At 39.3% G+C, this 20,438-nt stretch overlaps 2 protein-coding genes and 1 long non-coding RNA gene across 3 annotated transcripts; 2 read left to right on the forward strand and 1 right to left on the reverse strand.

The window, feature by feature from the left end:
- Positions 1–3,486: 3,486 nt before the first annotated feature.
- Positions 3,487–5,086, reverse strand: LOC138405991 (uncharacterized). The gene is made up of 2 exons (XR_011239662.1): positions 4,301–5,086; positions 3,487–3,757 (listed from the first exon to the last, which is right to left on the reverse strand). It is a non-coding gene; the product is annotated as an uncharacterized lncRNA (long non-coding RNA).
- On the forward strand, positions 4,429–11,097 carry LOC109626678 (ubiquitin-conjugating enzyme E2 2-like). Its single transcript, XM_069517105.1, has 7 exons — positions 4,429–4,630; positions 5,894–5,957; positions 6,484–6,515; positions 8,162–8,239; positions 8,844–8,949; positions 9,811–9,904; positions 9,994–11,097. The coding sequence occupies exons 1-7, from the start codon at positions 4,607–4,609 to the stop codon at positions 10,037–10,039; spliced, it is 444 nt and encodes a 147-aa protein (XP_069373206.1). The 5' UTR covers positions 4,429–4,606; the 3' UTR covers positions 10,040–11,097.
- A 3,060-nt stretch (positions 11,098–14,157) lies between these two features.
- tfam (transcription factor A, mitochondrial) lies at positions 14,158–19,763 on the forward strand. The gene is made up of 7 exons (XM_020083273.2): positions 14,158–14,502; positions 15,502–15,626; positions 16,235–16,305; positions 16,612–16,761; positions 16,978–17,073; positions 17,881–17,937; positions 18,023–19,763. The coding sequence occupies exons 1-7, from the start codon at positions 14,417–14,419 to the stop codon at positions 18,272–18,274; spliced, it is 837 nt and encodes a 278-aa protein (XP_019938832.2). The 5' UTR covers positions 14,158–14,416; the 3' UTR covers positions 18,275–19,763.
- The last annotated feature ends 675 nt before the right edge of the window (positions 19,764–20,438 follow it).

The following is a 20,438-nucleotide window of genomic DNA, read 5'->3' on the forward strand; positions in this document are numbered from 1 at the left end:
TAATCAAATGATCGATCGTCTCCAGACTACTTGATACATATGACATAATCTGACTCACAAAGAATTACAAACCTGATTAAGTAGTTTTATTTGGAAGTTGGGAGTAGTTGTAAATCAGGGGAGAAAGCATACATAGCAGCAAAGAATGAGTGCAGTTACTTTTAAAAAGATTTTTGGTTCATGTCAATACCATTCAATACAGTGTATAGGCAACTGTAATGCTCTACAGGTGGATATTAGTGTTTGATTTTTAAACTATGTAAAGGCACGTACAAAGTTGACAAAGTGTGTGTGTCCTGTTTAAGATGATGTGATTCTGAGAACATGTACATTTTAACAGTTCATTTTAGGAGGTCAGAATCTAAGTCCGGAGCTTCCCACATTTACGTTCTCACATAAAGCCCCTTCCGACATTCCCAAGAGATTGTCAGGAGTTCAGGGCATGTCTGAAAGCAGCTTTAGAGATAAGAGGTGATATTGGATGGGAACTTCCAATCATCTGACAAATTTGAGATGATTTGACCAAAGCTTAATGTTTTGAAAATGTTTGTTATGCTTATCCCTGGCCAAGTGCAGTGCATTAGTTTAAATGATTTACTTATTTATGCTAGGATTCAGAGAACAAAGGGCCCACTGTGCAGGACACAGGAGGTGATTGCGAGACGAATAGAGCACAAACAATTTATTAACAACACTATTTACTACTGATAGTAAATCAGTTTATCGAGTTTACAAATTGACAAAAAATAAAAGGCTAACTACCTAAACTAAATTTTTTGGGGCAGTGTCAAAGGGGAACCTAGTGTCCAGGTAAGGGGCACAGTGTTCCCAAGCAGGGGGATTCATGGGAATGGACTCGAGTGTTTGTCCAGGGGGAGTCCAAGAGGAATCCAGGGAATGGTGTTGCTGAGCGGGAATGACAGATCAAGATGGGCAGGTGATCCAGATGCAAATGAAGACAAGGCAGGGTTATGGCACAAGCAGGCAGACACAAAAATCTAAACTCTCCAAAAGAGCATTCAATAAAATAATTTTTTACGAGTTTGCCGAGGGGATGATACCACAAGGGAAGTACTCAGTGCATTGCATTATAGGAGTTCCTCCAATAGTCTAAACCTATTTCAGCATAACGAAGAGATGGTTCAGGCCTCGCCTCACCTGAGTTCACTTACCATATCATTTTCAGGTACTCAAATCATCCATTGGATGTCATCCATGACATCCATTTTTGTGATATTTATTTATCAGAAGTGCAGCTTATGTAGTAGTATTAATTGTTGTAGCTACTCATCACTGAGTTTTAGATTATATTAGGCAGAGTCCAGCTGTTAGAGGGTTTCTCAGCACCATTTGAACATCATGATACTTTCTGAATTAGAGCCTAATGTGAGGGACCATAAGCTTCTATTACGAGTTAGTTATGAACATTATGCAGGAGACAGGATTTAAATCACCTCATGTCTTTCTCTGGTTTTTCTTTACTTTAAACTATTAATTGAACTCTGCATTGAATCTGTAAGAACCAAAACCAGCCTTTTCCCCAGGCTATCATATTTCATGTAAGCCGTATTTATAATGGATAACAATAAAATATTAGATGTATTAACATGAAAACATGCAACTACATGCCTTATTGAAACACAACATGGTATCTTAAAGTTTCCATGGAAATCTTTTAGGCACCACAGATCCAGCTAAGCCTCCTCCCCCATAACTCCAGATTAATCCATGTCCCTAATTGCACTGACAATTACACTTATCTGTCGGAAAGTTTATGTTATCACTTTAATTGGCCTGAAGTTCCATAAACACAAATACATAAACAAAATCCTGGGACCAGTAAACAGTTTGCAGCTCTGTTTACAGGGAGATGAGGTGCTGTTCAGTCTGTTCTCTTGCTCAGAACAACATAATGAGTGTTTATGCTGTAGGCCTACATTTTCCTTATATAACATACTAGTACTACTATTCTGATTTAGCTCACACATATTTCAGTTTCTGTCTTTAATTTCAATGTAGAGGCTTAGATCTGCGTTTGTATAGGAATCATATTTTGTATTGTTAATAAACCTGTGTTTTCACAGCCCACCAACTTGTATCATGATGGGGACGAATCATGAGAAATGTAATAATTAAAACAGAATAAAAAATATATTTTAGGTAACCAAGAGTGATGTGCATGTGATGATATTGCTCTCTCACACCTCTCTTTCTCTTTTAAGCTCACACACATACAACAAGTGTTGTATAAATGTTATTGAAGAGCCACAAATAGTTTGGAATATTGTCACAAACCTCAATGTTATGAGACTAAGCATTTATAGATAAAGTCTGCATTGAGAGAAGATAGTCATGTCAAAAATAAAACTAGGAATGTGATCCTCCAATAATAAATCTGTTCAAATAAAAAAATGCCTTTTTTCCCCTTTTATGTTCCAAAGTGTGATCATATACAATATAATAGATAACAATTAGATATTATTTCCCATAACATTGTGACAAAATGCCTGTTGAATTCTGTTTCGTTGAAATAAAGCATGGCAATCTGAAGTTTTCTTTTAGGATGAATATGAATCCGGCTGACCAGTGGGATGCACATGAGAGTCTGACATCCAGTTTTCCCTCTTGAGAGAGTCTGACATAGTGAGATTTACAGCCTCCTCCACTATAACTCCAGATGAGACCATGTCCCTAATTGCACAGACAATTACACTTATCTGATGGAAAAATCATGTTATCACTCTAATTGGCCTAAAGTTCCATAAACACAAATACATAATAATATGATTTAAGGGGTGGCTGAAGGAGGAAGCTGTGTCACCCTCAGGCCCTCATCATGATTGGAGCAGTGCATCAAGCCTCAATAGCTTTTGGTTTTAAATAAAATAACACTGGCACTGACCTAATTGTTTCCGTGGGTGTTTCTGTGACCTAAAAGGTTCTGAAATCTAATTTATGCCAACTTTACAGTGTGTTTTGTTTGGCAAGGTCTAAAATATTGTTTTAGTATCTGCAACAAGCATGAATGAATAGCATGAATAGATCTTTTATGGTCGCACTGAAAAGTTTCAAATGGTAAGCAGCCACACTGAAAATACCTGCAAAGCCAAGGTTGTACTGTTAACCACAAACTAAAACCACAAACTAAAACATACAATAGATACATTTCGAAAGTTGTGACCACAGAGTGAATGACTGCGTAAAACATTATATATTATGTGTGGATATTATATCACAACTACAACAATCGAATTAAAATTCAAGTCATCCAGTCAAAAGGCAACTTGCTATTCTGAAAAGTATTTCCTAGTTGGACAGTCATTTCAATGGAAGCAAGTTTGTTCAGTTGTTACAGAGAGTTTCGGATTATTAGCTCATAGCAATGGCCGGATCAACCAGTTTGCTGTCATGAGTGAATTATTATTTTTCCACTGTTACGCCTGGCTCTGAGGCCGCAACAACACATAGACAAGGCAGCGTGATGTAGCGAATTACAATATGCTTTATTGATTTAACATAAAGGGAAATGAGCGATGGAGTGTAAAAGTGAGCGTCAGTAGTGTGTGAGGGTGTTTGAGTGCTATGTAGTTTGTGTGGTGCATGTTGTCAGGTGCAGAACATAACAAAAGTAAGTGCAGCAGGATGGAGATCTCAGGGATGAGTGAGAGACCGAGACAGCCCACTGCAGGGGGTTTATATCAGCAAGCCAATCAGGGAGCCATGCACAGGAAGTTCCAGCCGGCCAACAATCAGCAACCTGCAAGACACACTCACACAGCATACACACCATACACAGACAGGACACAGGCATGGGCTGGGGCCGTAACATCCACAGACACAGGGGCCATGCCTTGTACATCTTAGCTGGTAATGACAACACTGTAGTTTAGTCCCTGACAGTGAAAGAACTGAAGTTTGAGTTATAGCCGGGGGATTTTCTTCATGTGTCTAAAGTCAAACAAAATGGTTGCAATGCAGAGATTCTGAAATAATACTCAATCTCAAAACTGTATCTGATTCAACTTTGTAGTTTAAAAATGACATTCAAAATGTTTTTAACATTTAATCATTTGAACCATTTTGGAAGTTTGGAAAACAACATAATGGCGCATGTATAAATATATACTGTAGGTTTACATAGGTTTCATTTGGGACATATTTGATGCAGCAGTAAATCTGTACACTGAATTCTCATCATCCATTCATTTTAGAGAATGAGTCAATTTGAGGTAAACTACACTTTTTAAATTGGTTATGTTGTTGTTATCTCAACGTGTTTACGTGTGTTACTCATAATCACCTTATAACCAGAATATGAAGAAACCTTTATAAGAAATAATATCGATCCAATGACGATCCCCTGAATGTATATTCCTGGTGGATTCCACCTCGTATGCATATTCAATGTCCCGAACTACGTTTCCCATCATCCAGTTCGAATTAGCAACCGTAAACAGAAGAAAGCGGAAACAAAGGGGTTTTTTTATTAAACATACACACAGCCCTGGTTGTGGAAGTACTGAAGTACTCAGGGAAGACACTCCAGACTTTGACTTCTCCGGCGATAAAACTAAAAGCGAGCTGAGAAGAGAACCGCACCGTCAACATGGCGCTGAAGAGAATTCAGAAGGTAAGTTTGACTAGCTGCTTTCTTGTTGTCAGCTAATGGCAGACAACTAGCCCGGCAGTCATTTTCACGGTAAGGGGTTATTTCTAAAGATGGTGACGCCGTCCTCACGTTCACACAAGCTCTGGTTAGCTGTGCGACGTTGGTGGAAGTTTGTGTTTGCTGACACGACCCACGACCACTTCAAAGTTTCCTGTTAGCCCGCTAACAGCTAGCACAGTTAGCTTCGTGTGGCTGCCTCCATGGCTCCTGTCACTGTTTTAAACCTGTCACTGTGGAGTCTTCTGTCTTGTCTGCAAACAACAACCCTCCCGTATTTCACAACGCCATTCGGTTCCTTTGGCTTAAGATGCAGGCGGTGCTGACAGAGTAACTGTCTGAATAGAATATCAATATTAAATGTACACAGAAACGTTAGGTTTCTCTCCATTTGACCGTACAGCATGAGCATTAGCACAGGAATGTGTGGAACACTGTTATGATGCAATAACACGAGAGGTGACAAAAGCACACACTGTCTTTACTCAAGTAGAAGTACACAGTCTTGTGTACAAAGTGACTGCAGCCTCTGAGTAAACATACTCAGTTAACACAGGTAGAAAGTTTCTCATCTCCGGGGGGTTCATCAACTCACATTTCAGTTAGTCTTGTGAGAGTTTGTTTAAACTGCTTTGCTCAGCAGGCCCCCGGGTGCGGCTGGCAAGCAAGACAGTGGCAGTTTGGAGAGACGTGCACGTCAACGTAACTTAAGACCCGCAGAAGAGAATGCGAATTGACCTGATATTTGGGATCTTAACTCAGTCCTCTTACCACTGCGGTGAAATGTGCACGAGAAGCTGACTGTGACTTCAGATCATTCAAGTCACGGTCCTGGCATAACCAGACAAACAACTGTCCACACACAGCTACAGAAAATGTGGAGTCTCCAGTTTACCCGGGTCTTTGAACTGATGGAGAAACACTGAGTACTCGAGATTTATTGCCATCAGGCTCAAACCCTGTACTTTCTTACTGTGAGATGACAGTGCTAACCACTTTACCACCTGCTCTCCCTGAATTCATTTCTTTTACTGTTTGTCTGTATCATGTGGTAGTGGAGTCTTGAGTTTTCTGGCTCGTGTGATGGTATAGAAACAAAACTGTGTAAACATTATCAGCATTAGTCACTATGGCTGTCCTATTACCATAGTCATTTGATTGTTATTCCAATGAGGAGAACCTGTTCATTAGAATAACTAACTCCAGTATTTCTGCTGTGTTGCGCAGGAGCTACAGGACCTGGAAAGAGACCCCCCTGCACAGTGCTCTGCTGGACCAGTTGGGGATGACTGTGAGTACACACACACACACACACAGACACACTATATTCCTGGTAAAACGGCCCCCTCAAGCTGACACCATCCCCTTTGTAGGATTTGACATAGAATACCTGTGTTCTAGAATAAAAGTGCAACATTCCTCCCTTGAAAGTGGAAGCTTCCTACTCTACTTTCTATGGGCTGTTTGTTGGTTAATATTGGATAATAGCACACAATTATGACACTGAAAGGAGCTTTGCATAAAACCAACAAATAAGGCAATGCTTTTTATCATATGCTTTGTATGTATGTATGTATGTATGTATGTATGTATGTATGTATGCATGCATGCATGCATTGTGGGCAGCTGTGGCTCCACTAGCCAGAAAATTGGTTGAAAAACATAACTTTATTTTGGTACATCACCTCATCCATCTTTATAAATGATCAATTCTCATTGTTTATAATGGCTTGATTATGAGTGATGAACATCGTGTCTGTGACGTGAACAGCTTACATTCTTCTGTGTTTCTCTGTTTCTCTCTTAATTGTCTCTAGTGTTTCATTGGCAGGCGACCATTATGGGTCCAGTGAGTATCATTTAAGTCTTTCAGTCCTCTCATACAGAATCCTGTGCTGCATTTATTACCTATATGGACATAGATTTTTCTACACTACACTCCATTACCTCCATAATTCAATGTCTTAATGTTTCTGAAGTTAAAGGTTCAGTGTGTAAGATTTAGGTGAAAGGGATTTTTGGCAGAAATTAAATATAAAGTAATCCCAGTGATGTTTCACTGGTGTGTTTCATCTAAATTGTATGAATTGTTGTTTTCTTTAACATAGAAAAGGCCCTTTATATTTAAATACTTTATATTTACGTGGAGGGGGGGTCCTCTCTGTGGAGGCAGCCATGTTTTTCACTGTTGTCCAAACTGGACAAACCAAAACCTTTCGAGTTTTCATGACAACTGAAGTTCACCACAGGTTTTCTTTCTTGTTGGGAAGGGGAGGGTGAGATGAGTATTCAGCTGCAACATGAAACCTCATCTCTAGACGTCACTACATTCTACACATTGAACCTTTAAAGCACAGAATAAATAAACAGTTATTGATTTTAACTTCATGGATTCAGTGAATGGTCTGAACCAAGCGTAATCTAAATGTTTGTCTTATTCATCACTATGCTGATGGAGGGGTGGGTGAAGTGTTTGAGTCCACAAAACACTTTAGGAATCTCAGGGGTAGAGAGTGTTTCTGCCAAAATGACCTTGAGCAGTATGAAGCCATGTTAGGTTTCTTCTGTTGTTTTACTAAGTCTGAAGAAGTAGTCACCTTTTACTTCAATTGTATTGGATTCGGCTGTAACACTGTTTACCCCTGAGACTTCAGAAGTGTTCTATGAACTGTCACACTTCACCCACCCCTCCATCGGCATAGTGGGGAGTAGACAATGAGTGAATTTTCATTTTTCGGTGAACTATCTCTTTAAAGTGTGGAGTCTGTGTGCTGCTTTTCATCATTTGAAGTCTCTGTCTGCTTCTCTTCTTCTATTATCGTGGTTACTTATGTAGCTGCAGGTTGAAGCTCTGACCAAACACTGTCTTCATCTGTTGTTTCTTACCACTCTGGTAGAAACATACAGGACTACTTCCTACTGCATCAGGAGCTGTAGTAGCTGGACAGACTCTGTTATTAACAACTGTAGGAATTGGTAGCATTATCTTTTAAGGCTTCATTTACTTTTTAGCTTGGGTAGTTAAGGCCTGAAGTCATTGTCCCTAAACAAATATGTCATTGTTTAAAATACACTTTACAGCAAAGTAACAAGTTATAACAAGCCCACAGGTCAATGTAAACAAGCTAGGAGAATTGTTTTTTTGGAATTGAAAATATTTTAGCTGCAGTTAACCAAACAGTAATAATGGTTGTTTCCAGTTATATATCAAAGTGAAAAATGACAACAGGGATCTCACCACATTAACTGCTGAGATCTCAAAGTGTGGCAACTTTGTTAATAATGGGGCGTCCTAATGGATCAAATGGTCTGAACTAAAAAAAAAAATTATAATAACAATATAAAAGTAAATAAAGTTATGTGTTTTATCATGTTATGTTGCAGATTTATTTTAAACAATTACTCCTGATCTGTCACTATTGTGTTTGGTTCCAGCTGAATGATTTTGTGGGAAATGTTTTGCTGACAGAAATGTCTCACATGTCTTGTCACCAGGGTGATAGTCCATACCAAGGAGGAGTTTTCTTTCTCACAATCCACTTCCCCACCGACTACCCATTCAAGCCACCAAGGGTAAGAAGTGCTGTGGTCACTCCAAGCTTTGTCCTGTCATACTGTGAAATGTAACATGGTCGTTGTGCAGCCGAGTAAACCTCCCGGTCCCGATAATCTCTATGTAATAGATTATATCGTACAAATTGTATGTTCCATGACTGTTCAGTAAACAATGACAAACATTTCTGATGCTCATTGGCAAAGCCTGCTATAATGTTTGCTCACTCATTTCTTTTATTTTGAGCTAAAACTCATTCTAGCTGTGTGATCAAATTATACAAGCTTGATAATGGATAGGTACAGCACGTGGTGTACAGGCTGTAAGATAGGAGGTAGCTGGGATCGACAGCAACTACTCGCTGTTCCAAAACACAGGAAGCCAAGAAAAAGTGTGTGGTGGCTTTCCGCTGGAATCCATTATTTAAACTTTCTCAAGTGTTTAAATCCTTATATCTTCCATAAAGTTCTTCCTGTATTGATAAAAGCCATCTCAAATTGAAGTTGTCACCTTTGTCCTTAATGTAGCATGTATATTATTCTATGTGAAACAAAATGTTGTGGCTCAGAACCTAATGAACATAAGTACACTAGTACCATGTGACTAAATATGTTTATTTTACAGGTAGCATTTACAACAAAGATATACCACCCAAATATTAACAGCAACGGCAGTATCTGTTTGGACATTCTCCGTTCACAGTGGTCTCCAGCACTAACACTGTCTAAAGGTAATTATAGTCTCCGGTTTCTGCTCTCTTCATATTTTATTCTGGATCCTTTTTATATTCGATGTTAAGCATTTTAAATTGCTCTAACAACACAGTAGTAAACTTATGCCATGTTCACACTACACGACTGCTTGACTTGGTGTCATGTGATTCGGGTTCTTTGAGTTCATACTACACGACTAAAGGGGGGTGACAGGGGATCTTGCATCTTTCACCAGGATAAACTCTGACTGGTATGTGTGGTCTCCAAACAACATTTGATCATGAAGAGACACGCTGAGTGTGACTGATCCTCCCATAACTCTTCCATGGAAATCACAGTTGTATAGAAAAATCAAATCATTCTAATTATTCTCAACTCTACTTTAATATATTTTTTTAAATTTTTATTTATTTATTTACTAGGGAATATTTACCAGGGAAAATAACTTAATATTTAATAATTGCTTTGATAATATACATTGAAATATTTTACTTTATGTGGCTCTTTATTACTATAAAGCGATATGCAAAAGTCAGGAAGCACCAAACCACTTCCTCTATATACCATCTTTACCCCATCCTGCGCTCTGATTGGCTGTAGTTGTTGCCAATTTTTCTTGATATTTATCTGCTAGAAATCTAGACAGAGGAGGAGAATGTGTCAGCAAACCTCTCAAATCACATCTTTGAAGAGTCGCGGGTAGATATTGGCGACTGTCGATTGGACGCTGATTAGTCCCTGATCTGAGTGTTTTGTTGGTGAGTTCCAAAATGTGTAGACTAGTGGAAAATTGGGCTAAAAATCGTGTAGTGTGAACAAGGCATTGACCTGCATAAATATTCTTGATCTTAATCTTAATTCGTGTCTCTTCATTTCAGTTTTATTGTCCATATGTTCACTGATTTGTGATCCAAACCCAGACGATCCCTTAGTTCCAGACATAGCTCAAATGTACAAGAACGACAAAGAGAGGTGAGTGTACACACAGGTTCGGGTGAGTCTTTTTTCTGCTAATATCATCATTGCTGTCGTCAGGTGACTGCGTTCTTTTCTCTCCTCAGATACAACAAACTAGCAAAAGAATGGACCCATAAGTATGCCATGTAAAGAACATAATAACATCCAAGAGAAGAAGAAAAAGAACATGCTGAATTTTTTTAAAGTCACAACACACTGTAAATTATAGTATTAAATCATAAAGTAAAAACTCCCATCTAACTATAATGTCATCGTTATTAACCTGACATACTGTGTACATTGTTTATTTTTAAAGGAGGCAGATGGTTCACTTTGAGCAAATAAGATTTCCTGTGGTCATTCAATGGTTTTCCTTATTTATAATTTACAAAGATATTACAAACGGCTTTACAGCTTTCTTTATTTTAAGTAAACCTAGTGAACTGTGGGACAAAAGTCCCACTCTATGCTGTTTTGCAACATGACAGGAGCTGAGTAACACACCAGCAGGATTACGTAAACTGCTCCATAACTGGAAAATCCCAGCTTCACTCTGCTGCTTCCATCAACAGCTTGCAAGAACCACAATTGACCATGGGAATACTGACACGTGGATACCAAATATGTAGACCCCAGATTTTGACACGTCTGCAGATCATAAAAATACTGACATAATCTCTTTTAAAATGACAACTTCACCTTTATGTTGTGGCTGATGGACATTCTTGAGAAGGTGTTTTTGCATCTTGTTACAGATGAAGCTGTGCGAAAGAATATACTGTTGCAGTTCCTTTAAAAAAATGAAGCAATTACGAATCATTTATTATGTTGTTCTTCCTCTTGTATTATTAATATTATTATTATTTTATTAAAATCATTTGGAACTATGTAACAGTTTTATTATTTTCAATTAGAGTCATCACAATATAAATCTTATAAACTGTACTCTTTTTTTTTTCGCCTTGGAGAAGCTGTGACATTAGATTTTTGTTGGATTTACACAGGTACATAGATGAGATTTTTAACCCAGGCCAACATGTTCCTACAGGTTGAACATGCTCTTCTGTTCATATCGATCTGTGCTATAGAAAGGGTAAAAAAAAAAAAATCCTGTTTCTGTTCTTGTGTAAACAGCCTGTCACTTGTATCTGAGGCCCCTGTGGCACCTTTTGTACTGAATTAAAGAATGGTACGGTTTTTTATCATGACTATGGTCTATACATTTTTATCACAGTGCATTTTGTATCTTTATGTGATCTTGTTGTATTGACATGGTCTCATTTATGTTGATATTTTTTGGTCTAACTCATTTGTAATTACTGCCTAGATGATGTAGCAAGCATTAATTTGACACAAAGGTATAGTCATTAATACTTATATCAATTATCACCAGAAGGTACAAAGAACCTTGATAGCAGTTTTTTCTTTGGGCTGGGAGTTCCCCCAGCAGTCTAGACCTACAGCAGCATAACTAAGGGATGGTTCAGGACTCTCCTGATCCAGAACTAACTATAGGCTTTATCAAAAAGGAACGTTTTAACTTTAAATGCAGAGATGGTGTCTGCCTCCAGAACCCAGAGTGGGAGCTGGTTCCACAGGAGAGGAGCCTGGTAGCTGAATGCTCGACCTCCTGTTCTACTCTTACAGACTCTTGGAACCACAAGAGAGCCTGTGTTTTGGGAACAAAGTGATCTTTTGGGATAATACGGTGTTATGAGCTCTTTGATATATGAAGATTGCTTGATTGTTTAGGGCTTTAAATGTGAGGAGCAGGATTTTGAATTCTGTTCTGAATTTTACAGGGAGCCAATGTAGAGAAGCTAAGACAGGAGTAATATTATTTCTCTTTCTAGTTCTTGACAGCACTCGTGTTCACTTTCTTATTTTTTAGCGCAGCAACAGCGTCAAGGGTTGTTTTTAATGAGGCTGCTTTACTACTAACAAAGTTATCAACTAGTGTGGGAGTGAAATTTGTACAACTTTCCTGTATTGTATTAACACATGGCTGTGATGTTAATGTCAAAGAAGGCAGTTCTTTAAATTTGTTCACAGTTAAACACCGACTTTAATAGAATTTCTTTCCATATCAGTGTATTTAATCATTTCAAATTCAAATGTAATTTAAAAAATGGTCAGACAGAAGAGGGTTTGGGGGAAATATTATTACATTTTCAATGTCTATGCCATATGTCAGAACAAGATCAAGAGTGTGATTGAAACAGTGAGTGGGTTTATTCACATGTTAATTAAAACCAATTGAGTCTATAAATGAATTAAATGTTGAACTAAAATTGTCTTTGGCAGCATCTACATGAATGTTGAAATCACTACTAATATAATGATTTGATCTGTTCTAAGAACTGGTTCTGATAGATATTCAGAGTAAGGGGCAGGTGGTCACTATATAATAATAAACTGGTTTATGTGATTTCAGGGTCGGATGTACAAGGCCTTTACAAGGTTTATGAGACTCAAATGAGTTATAGCTATCTTTAGGTCGAGGGTTGATAGATAAGTCAGATATAAAGATTGCTGCGACACCTCTACCTCTACCTGGGCTTCAAGGTATATAAGTATTAATATGGGTGGGGGGGTGATGCTTCATTCAAACCTACATATTCAAAATTTTGCAGCCAGGTTTCAGTTACAGAAAGGATACAGTAAATCAATCTGATGGTCAGTAATCAGATCATTAATGAGTAGGGACTTGGGACTGAGTGACCTGATATTTAATAAACCATATTTTATCATTCTACTTTTTGGTTCTGAATTAGTTGTAATCATAATCCACAATCAGCTGCCACCACGATCCATGTTCCTCTGCCACCACGATCACCATGTACGATCCACCGTGGTGGCTGCTGCAGCAATAATCGATCTGCAAATGATAAAGCACAAGGACTCCAGGGAAGAAGTCAAGTCAGTAACATGTATTGACGAGACATTAAAGTGATGAAGGGGGAGAGGAGGAAAGGGAAGCTCCGTGTGAGACAGAGCAGACAGAATGATGAAAAATAGTAAGTTTGTGTACTTTTTTCAATAATCCCCCCAACTGAATCCTAGTCGTGTTGTTCTAATTGACTTTACTCTGAGACAAATTATAGTTTTATTCCGACTTGTGACATACAAACACTAGTGCAGTTAATTTGAACAAAAGGAAAATAGAAAGAAAGGTTGAACTGATTTCTTTCCTCTGTTTCCCCTCAACGTTGCCTCAACTCGAGGAAAGTGAGCAAATATAAATATGAAGGAAAGAACACCAGATCACCTAACAGTATATACAGTTGAGATGTTGGCAATAGCATTACAGTGAACAGAGCAAAATTAGATAAAAAAGGTTATAGTATGTTCAGATTTACTTTCAGCATTGGTATTACTACAGTCCATGTCATCTCACAGCAGAGCAGCTATACTGTATGAAATATACGAGTCACTATTCAGATTACATCAGACACAAACAGAAATCAGGTTCATGTGGATCCCAGCTCACAGGGGCGTTGGCGGTAATGAAACGGCAGATTCAACACTGAATCTGCCAGAGAGTTTGGAGGTAGACTTCATTGAGGCCGACATTAAAATAGTAATTAGGAGTAACAACATGGCAAAAACAATGGGAATAGGGAGGAAAAGGACGCCATCTATATCAAATAGAGCAAAAAGTGGGAGAATGAAAACGACCAGAGAGCATATAGTCATATCAAGATTAAGATTAGAACACAGGATTACACAAAACAATACATTTAAAGCCTTGTTTGAGTTTTTAAAAGAAACGGGATTAATGACGAGGATTCAAGTATTTATTTATTTAAAGGTACAGTGTGTAGAATTTGGTGATATCTAGTGTTGAAGTTGCATGTTGCAGCTGAACACCCCTCACCTCACCCTCTCCTTCCGAACATGAAAAAGAACCTGTGGTAGCTTCAGTTGTCATAAAAACTCAAAAGGTGTTTAGTTTGTTCAGTCTGGACTAATGTAAAAAACATGGTGGCCTCCGTAGAGAGGACCCCCTCAATGTAAATATAAGGTATTTAAATATAAAGGGCCTTTTCTGGGGTAAAGAAAACTACAATTCATACAATTTAGATGAAATGAACTAGTGAAAACATCATGAGGATTATTCTACATTATAGTTCTGCCAATAGTTCCCTTTCACCTAAATCTTACACACTGGACCTTTAATTGTTTGTATTTCCGCAGACCTGACCCTCCAGCAAGGTAGGGGGCGATATTGCACGTTAAATAATAGGTTCAACTCGCAATTAAACAAGGAAGAAGAAGAAGACGAAGAAGACGAAGAAGCGGTAGAAGAAGAAGAAGGTTTATTTTAAGCTGGCTCTGGGGAGGGGAGGGGGGTCGACCTTTTCCCACAATGCACCGGCAGAGAGCTAAGGCGCCTTTTGCTGTCCCTGCCTGTCAACAAGGAGGAGGCTCCGCTTCATTGAAACATTAACGCATGAAAACACCAGCACGCTGCCGCTGTGGAACCCCATCCTCCGCGTTTCGTCGTTCTCGTTGACCCACAGCGACATGGCTCCGTTCAGCTTACTGGCAGCAGGTGTTAGCCTGGTGGCGAAGTCCTTCAGCCTCTGGTCCTGCACGAACTCACTGGCACGGTAGCTAAGCTAAAAGTTTCTCTGTACCTGCTCACTCAACTTAACAGCACGTAGCTCGCGAGCGTTAGCATTCAGCGGACCGGGAGTTAGCGCATGTGTTCATCGTGTGCAACGATTCGATTCGAGCAAATGCAAATATTAGTGAATTACCGCACGAGTCAATCGTGAGGTTGAAAGTGTAAATTATCAGTTACAGTTCGAACTCGTGCATTTAAGTAGCTGATCGTATTTATTCGAGTTGATTAAATGGTTGTGAGGATATTTGTGCTAACATTTAACAAGAAGACATGTTAATCCATGTTCGTGTTGGAGTAAAACAGGTGTGATTAGGGACAGTATTGGAATGAGTAGTGTTCAGTGTCCTGCAGTTTATTGCTGAGTGGTGTTCAGTAACAGAGGTTGATTGAAGGTGATCCAGCATCACTGAATGAACAGCATCATAGTATATCTCTATATATAACTATATGAGGATGAGAGAAGCATTTACTTTGCTATGTGGAATATTAGCAGAATGCATCTAAAGGTCCAGTGTGTAAGATTCAGGTGAAAGGGATCTATTGGCAGAAATTGAATATAAAATAATCCTAGCAATGTTCTTACTAGTCTGTTTCATATAACTTTCTTAACCCAAGAATGGGCCCTTTATATTTAATATTTACATCAGGAGGGGGTCCTCTCTACGGAGGCCGCCATGTTTTTTTTACAGTGATCCAAACTGGACAAACTAAACACCTTTTGAGTTTCTAAGACAACTGAAGTTCACCACAGGTCCTTTTTCATGTTTTGAAGGAGAGGGTGAGGTGAGGGGTGTTCAGCTGCAACATGAAACTTCACCACTAAATTCAACACACTGAACCTTTAAATACAACGTTAGAAATAATGCTCTTGAGTAGACACCATTATTTGCCACATTTGTAAATGGAGTTTTGTGTGAAGTTCTCCCCAAATGGAGAGAATGGATGATATGTTTATGTATGTGTCCACACATGTATGTTCTAGGTGTACCAGTGTCCTCCCAGTGAAATGTTTTACCTCCCAGGCCAGCGGCCCGCCAAAGAGACCTGTTAATGGCTTCGTTAGATTCGCCCTGCAACAGCAGCCAATCATGGCCAGACAAAACCCAGGTAAATGTAGACAGCAGCTAGAATGACTGATTTCCTAAACCTGCTGCACTGTCAGAAAACTTCATAGTACTTAACAATAAGTAGTGTGAAGGTTGTTAAAATGTGTTGTAATTTCACACCAGCTGCTTTACAGAGATAGTATTACCAAAAATTAACTCATTATCTACTCACCACTATGCCGATGAAGGTGAAAGTGTTTGAGTCCACAAAACTCTTTAGGAGTCTCAGGGGTAAACATCGTTGCAGCCAAATCCAATACACTTGAAGTAACTGGTGACCACTTCTTCAAACGTAATAAAACAACAGAAAAAAAACATAACACTCATCCTCTGGTGTCATCCAAGTCCAAAACGTGGTGTAAATGACACGTTCCAAGTCGTATATTTGTATTGGTTATGTCTGCAACACTGTTTACCCCTGAGACTCAAACACTTCACCCACCCCTCCATTGGCATAGTGATGAGCAGATAATGAGTGAATCTGTATTTTTCAGTGAACTGTCCCTTTAATTAGATTTTTTATATACTAAGTCAACAGCTCAAATAAAATAATTTATTGTTGATTACCTTTGTTAATTTTTTATTTTATTTTTATTTTTATGCCATTAGAAGTCAAGTTTGTGGATATCATCAAGAAGATTGCCGTGCAGTGGAGAACGATGAGCCCAGAACAGAAACGGGTACTTTCTCATGCCTTAGTAGGGCTTTAGCTTTTCCAAAAATCAAGTTTGAATCAATTTGACAGGACACACTATTCAGCTTTAATCTTCCCAAGTTGATAGCTCTTTGCTCGACACCCTTTCCCCCAAAAAATGTTTGGATTAATGTTTAAATTTCGCAGCCTTGTCCACTTGGTTCATACATTTTAAGCTAATGGTTGCACAAAGCAAATAATCACTGTGGTAAACACAGTGCACAACATGTACTGCTTTCACACAGTCACTACACCTATGTCTGTGGCTGAAGTTGTTTTCTTTCCTGTGTAGCCGTTTGAAGAGGCCTTTCAGCTGGCCAAGGAGAAGTTTAAGGTGGACTTCGAACGCTACCAGGCCCAGCTGACTCCAGCAGAGATCCAGCAGAAATCCCTGGAGAAGAAGGAGAGGATGGCCAAGAGGAAGGCCATACGCAAGAAGAGAGTAAGATATTGGGCAACAAGTAGAGATCAGGGTGTTCTGTTATCTAAAGCCTCATAGAAACACGTCACGATAACCAAATTATCTAGACGTGTGACTTGAGAGCTGAGAGTGTCTTGTCTTGTTGAAGCTCTGGTCAGCAATGACTGTGAGTACTACACCCTGTACACATCAGCATTGTGGAACAATAAGTGTGGCTCTTGCCTGTGTGCGATTCAGGAATTGACCAACCTGGGGAAGCCTAAACGTCCCCGCTCTCCAGCCAACATCTACATGTCGGAGCATTTTGAGGAGGCCAGGGGAGACAACACACAAGTAAGTGTATGTGTGGGCATGTGTGCGTGCGCGCGTGTGCGTGCGCGCGTTCGCGCGTGTGTGCTTAATGAAAGGTCTGCAACTTGGTAACTTTTTAGTGAGTTACACTTTACGTTAGTCAACACAAGTTGCAGAATAAGTAGCCTTATATATGCCCTTAACAGTATATGATTATTGTTTAGGATTGTAATATTTTTAAAAGGTAGACTGAAACCACAGTCTTGATGACAAAACTTCCTTACCCCAACCTGCTGCTTGTGTGACCTGTCGAGCTCTTATTTGTGTTAAAAACTAATGTTGGATTGTTGTAATTGAAACTGGAAGACAAAGTTTGGACAAGCTGTATATGGAAAAAAATGCCAGCCCTGACTGGGCCTGACACTACTCTGCTGTTTGAGCAGCAGGTGGTGGAGTTGAGATGTTGTCCATGTTATTCAGCTTCCTGTGCAGAACCAGAACCAGCCACTGTTCTGTTGGTTGGTGTCTCTGATGCTCCAGCATACTGCAGCATAGAATATTGCACTGGTCACAGCAGACCGATAGAAGACACACATTCAAAGACCTGAGCTTCCTCATACAGTGGGGTTGGGGTTTGTCCCTTCCTCTTCACAGCCTCTGTGTTGTATTTCCTGTCCAGTTAAAGTGAATCCCTCCACCACCAAACAGTGGAAGAGGTGTTAAACATCGTTCTTGTCCTGGGCCATGGTCCAGTTGATGGGTATATGATTGTGTGCTTGTGTTGCGGAAATAATTTCCATTGTTTTTGCACATGTCACTGATATTATATTGCCGTTGATGTTCATTCAGATAAAGATGAAGTCACTGATGGAAGACTGGAAGAATATGTTCAGCCACCAGAAACAGGTTAGCCCCACACTCATTACATATTCTTCATTTATCTAGTTCAAAGGCTTTCATGCAGATGTTCTCTGTTCCTTCCACATCTCAGGTCTACACACAGCTGGCGCAGGATGACAAAATTCGCTATAAGAATGAGATGAAATCATGGGAGGACCACATGTTGGAAATTGGAAGAGAAGACCTGATCCGAGAGGGGACCCTGTCTGCCAGGAAAAAAACTGCTCAAGCCGCAGCACCCAAGAAAGCTAAAGCGAAGAAGGCCACTGCCAAAGGAATGTCTACTGCAACCAGGAAGGCAACAAAAAGTAGCTCAACTGTCAGGACGACCACTAAGAGATAAGATGTTCGTATCTACTGAGTCTAGAGAAGAAGGTGTTCATGAAAACAGGAGACCTGACGACCCAGGACTGTGCCCCAGTTTTTTTTCTTTTTCAAGCTTGAAAGTCATGAAGTTACAAGTTGTCATTAATTTCACTTCACCTGAAAGCACCTGAGCGCTGGAATGGACCAGGTACAAGGTGAGCTTATTCCCGGCCACTCAACAAAAACCCATATGGCTTTGAACGGTTGAATGATGTTGAGTGGAACAGACTGAAAATGTGAGTTCTGAAATGTCATGATTTTAAAAGCTAAGACATTTGAGCCAGGTGCTAAATTTCCATCTGCAGTCTTTAAAAGTCTCCACTGTAAAGGGTACTGTCCCAACAATGCCTCTCTCCTGTTTTTTGTATGTCATACAGAGTGTTATGTCTACTGTGATTCTCTTTTATCTTGTCAATAATGAAAAGTGCAAAACGGTGTTTGTCTCAGCTCTTCCTGTCTGCACATTTGTTCCCACTGGAGTTGATTGGCTTTAAAAGTTCCACACAAATACATTGTTCATGGTGAAAAAGCATCAGTAAATCAAACCGCCGGTCACTGGTCACTTTGTTATAATACTGTTTGGAAACACTGGAGCTGGGACATTAAAGGGATAGTTCACAGAAAAATGAAATTTCCCTCATTATCTACTCCCCCATTACGCCAAGGGGAGGGGTGGGTGAAGTGTTTGAGTCCACGAAACTGTTTTGGTCAGGGGTAAACTGTGTTCCAGACAAAACCAATACAATTAAATTAAATGGTGACCACATTTTCAAATGTAGAAAAACAAAACAAAAAAGCCTCCATACAGCTCGTGTGGTGCCATTCAAGTGTCCGTAAGCCCCGACATTGAAATTCAAATCGAAACAGTCATTCACCCCATGTTTTTAGCCTAAATGTCCTGATATCCTCAGCCCAGAGCCATGTTCTTATGTGGATCACGTTGGACATTTAGAGGGATGACACCACATGAGCAGTATGGAGGCATTTTGTGTTTTTTTTTTTCTGGTTAAGCAGTGGTCACTATTTACTTCAATTGTATTTGATTTGACTGCAAAAATGTTAACACACTTCACCCCCCCCCCCTTCCTCAGCTTAATGGTGAGTAAATAAAGAGTTAATTTAAATTTCAGTGAACTATCCCTTTAAGTATTTCAGAGACAGTTGAGTGATGGACAAAAAAACTTTCTGTGGGATTTATAACCATGTACAAACAGCACTTCTCATGAATATAACCTGACTGAACTTTTTGTATCATAGCAGTTAGTGTAGCTTAAGCTTGTACAGTCACAATGTCAAACTCAAATCCAGATTTTAGACACATAAGGCATAAGTAACAATACCAACTGATATTTAGTTTTTTTAAACACAACAGTTCCAAATGATGCAAGCTTCATTTGAGATGCTCTTTGTTCTGTTAACAGCTGTAAAACATCTTATGGTTCATAATAAAATGTGTTTTCTTCGTAGCACTTTGATCCAAATGATTTGGTTTGACATCACTCCATCAGATTTGAGTGGAGAATACTGTTATGTCCTGATAATGATGTATGACGTCATGAGCACTTTGGTCACAAAAACATCCTTTATGTATAAAGAATTACGAAGAGCCTTTTGCTTGTATGTAATGCTTCTATATTCAGACAGGCTATTTTTCTCTGTACTGTGTATTAACTTTCACATACAGTTTAATACAAACAAAAATTAATTTGATTAGACATTTAAAACTGCTATGACATTGGTGGTTTTTGGAAAAGCTGATTCCAAACTGCATTTGTGGCTATTGATATGTAAATATAAGTAACACAAGCAATATACAGTACATGCATTTGGAGAAGTGACTGTGAGCAGTTGTTGAGCCCTCTATGATGGCTAAAGTCACATGGGCTGAGAGAACTTGAGGTCCGCATTTACTCAATGCACCATGGTAGAGGGAAGTAGACATCCACAACCTGAACACTGAACAAAATGTCATGCTCCTCATGGTAGTAGCTGCTTGTCGACTGATCCCCACCTTTCATTGTCTCTAAAAATTTACTTGAAAGCCACAATGTTCCGGGATTCCAAAACGGCAACACCAGGCTCATCCGCTATCGGCATTGTTCATGTTGCAGTATTGTCTTGAGATGATGCCTGGAATGATT

Source organism: Paralichthys olivaceus, chromosome 21 (genome assembly GCF_024713975.1).
Source record: "Paralichthys olivaceus isolate ysfri-2021 chromosome 21, ASM2471397v2, whole genome shotgun sequence".
Lineage (NCBI taxonomy): Eukaryota > Metazoa > Chordata > Actinopteri > Pleuronectiformes > Paralichthyidae > Paralichthys > Paralichthys olivaceus.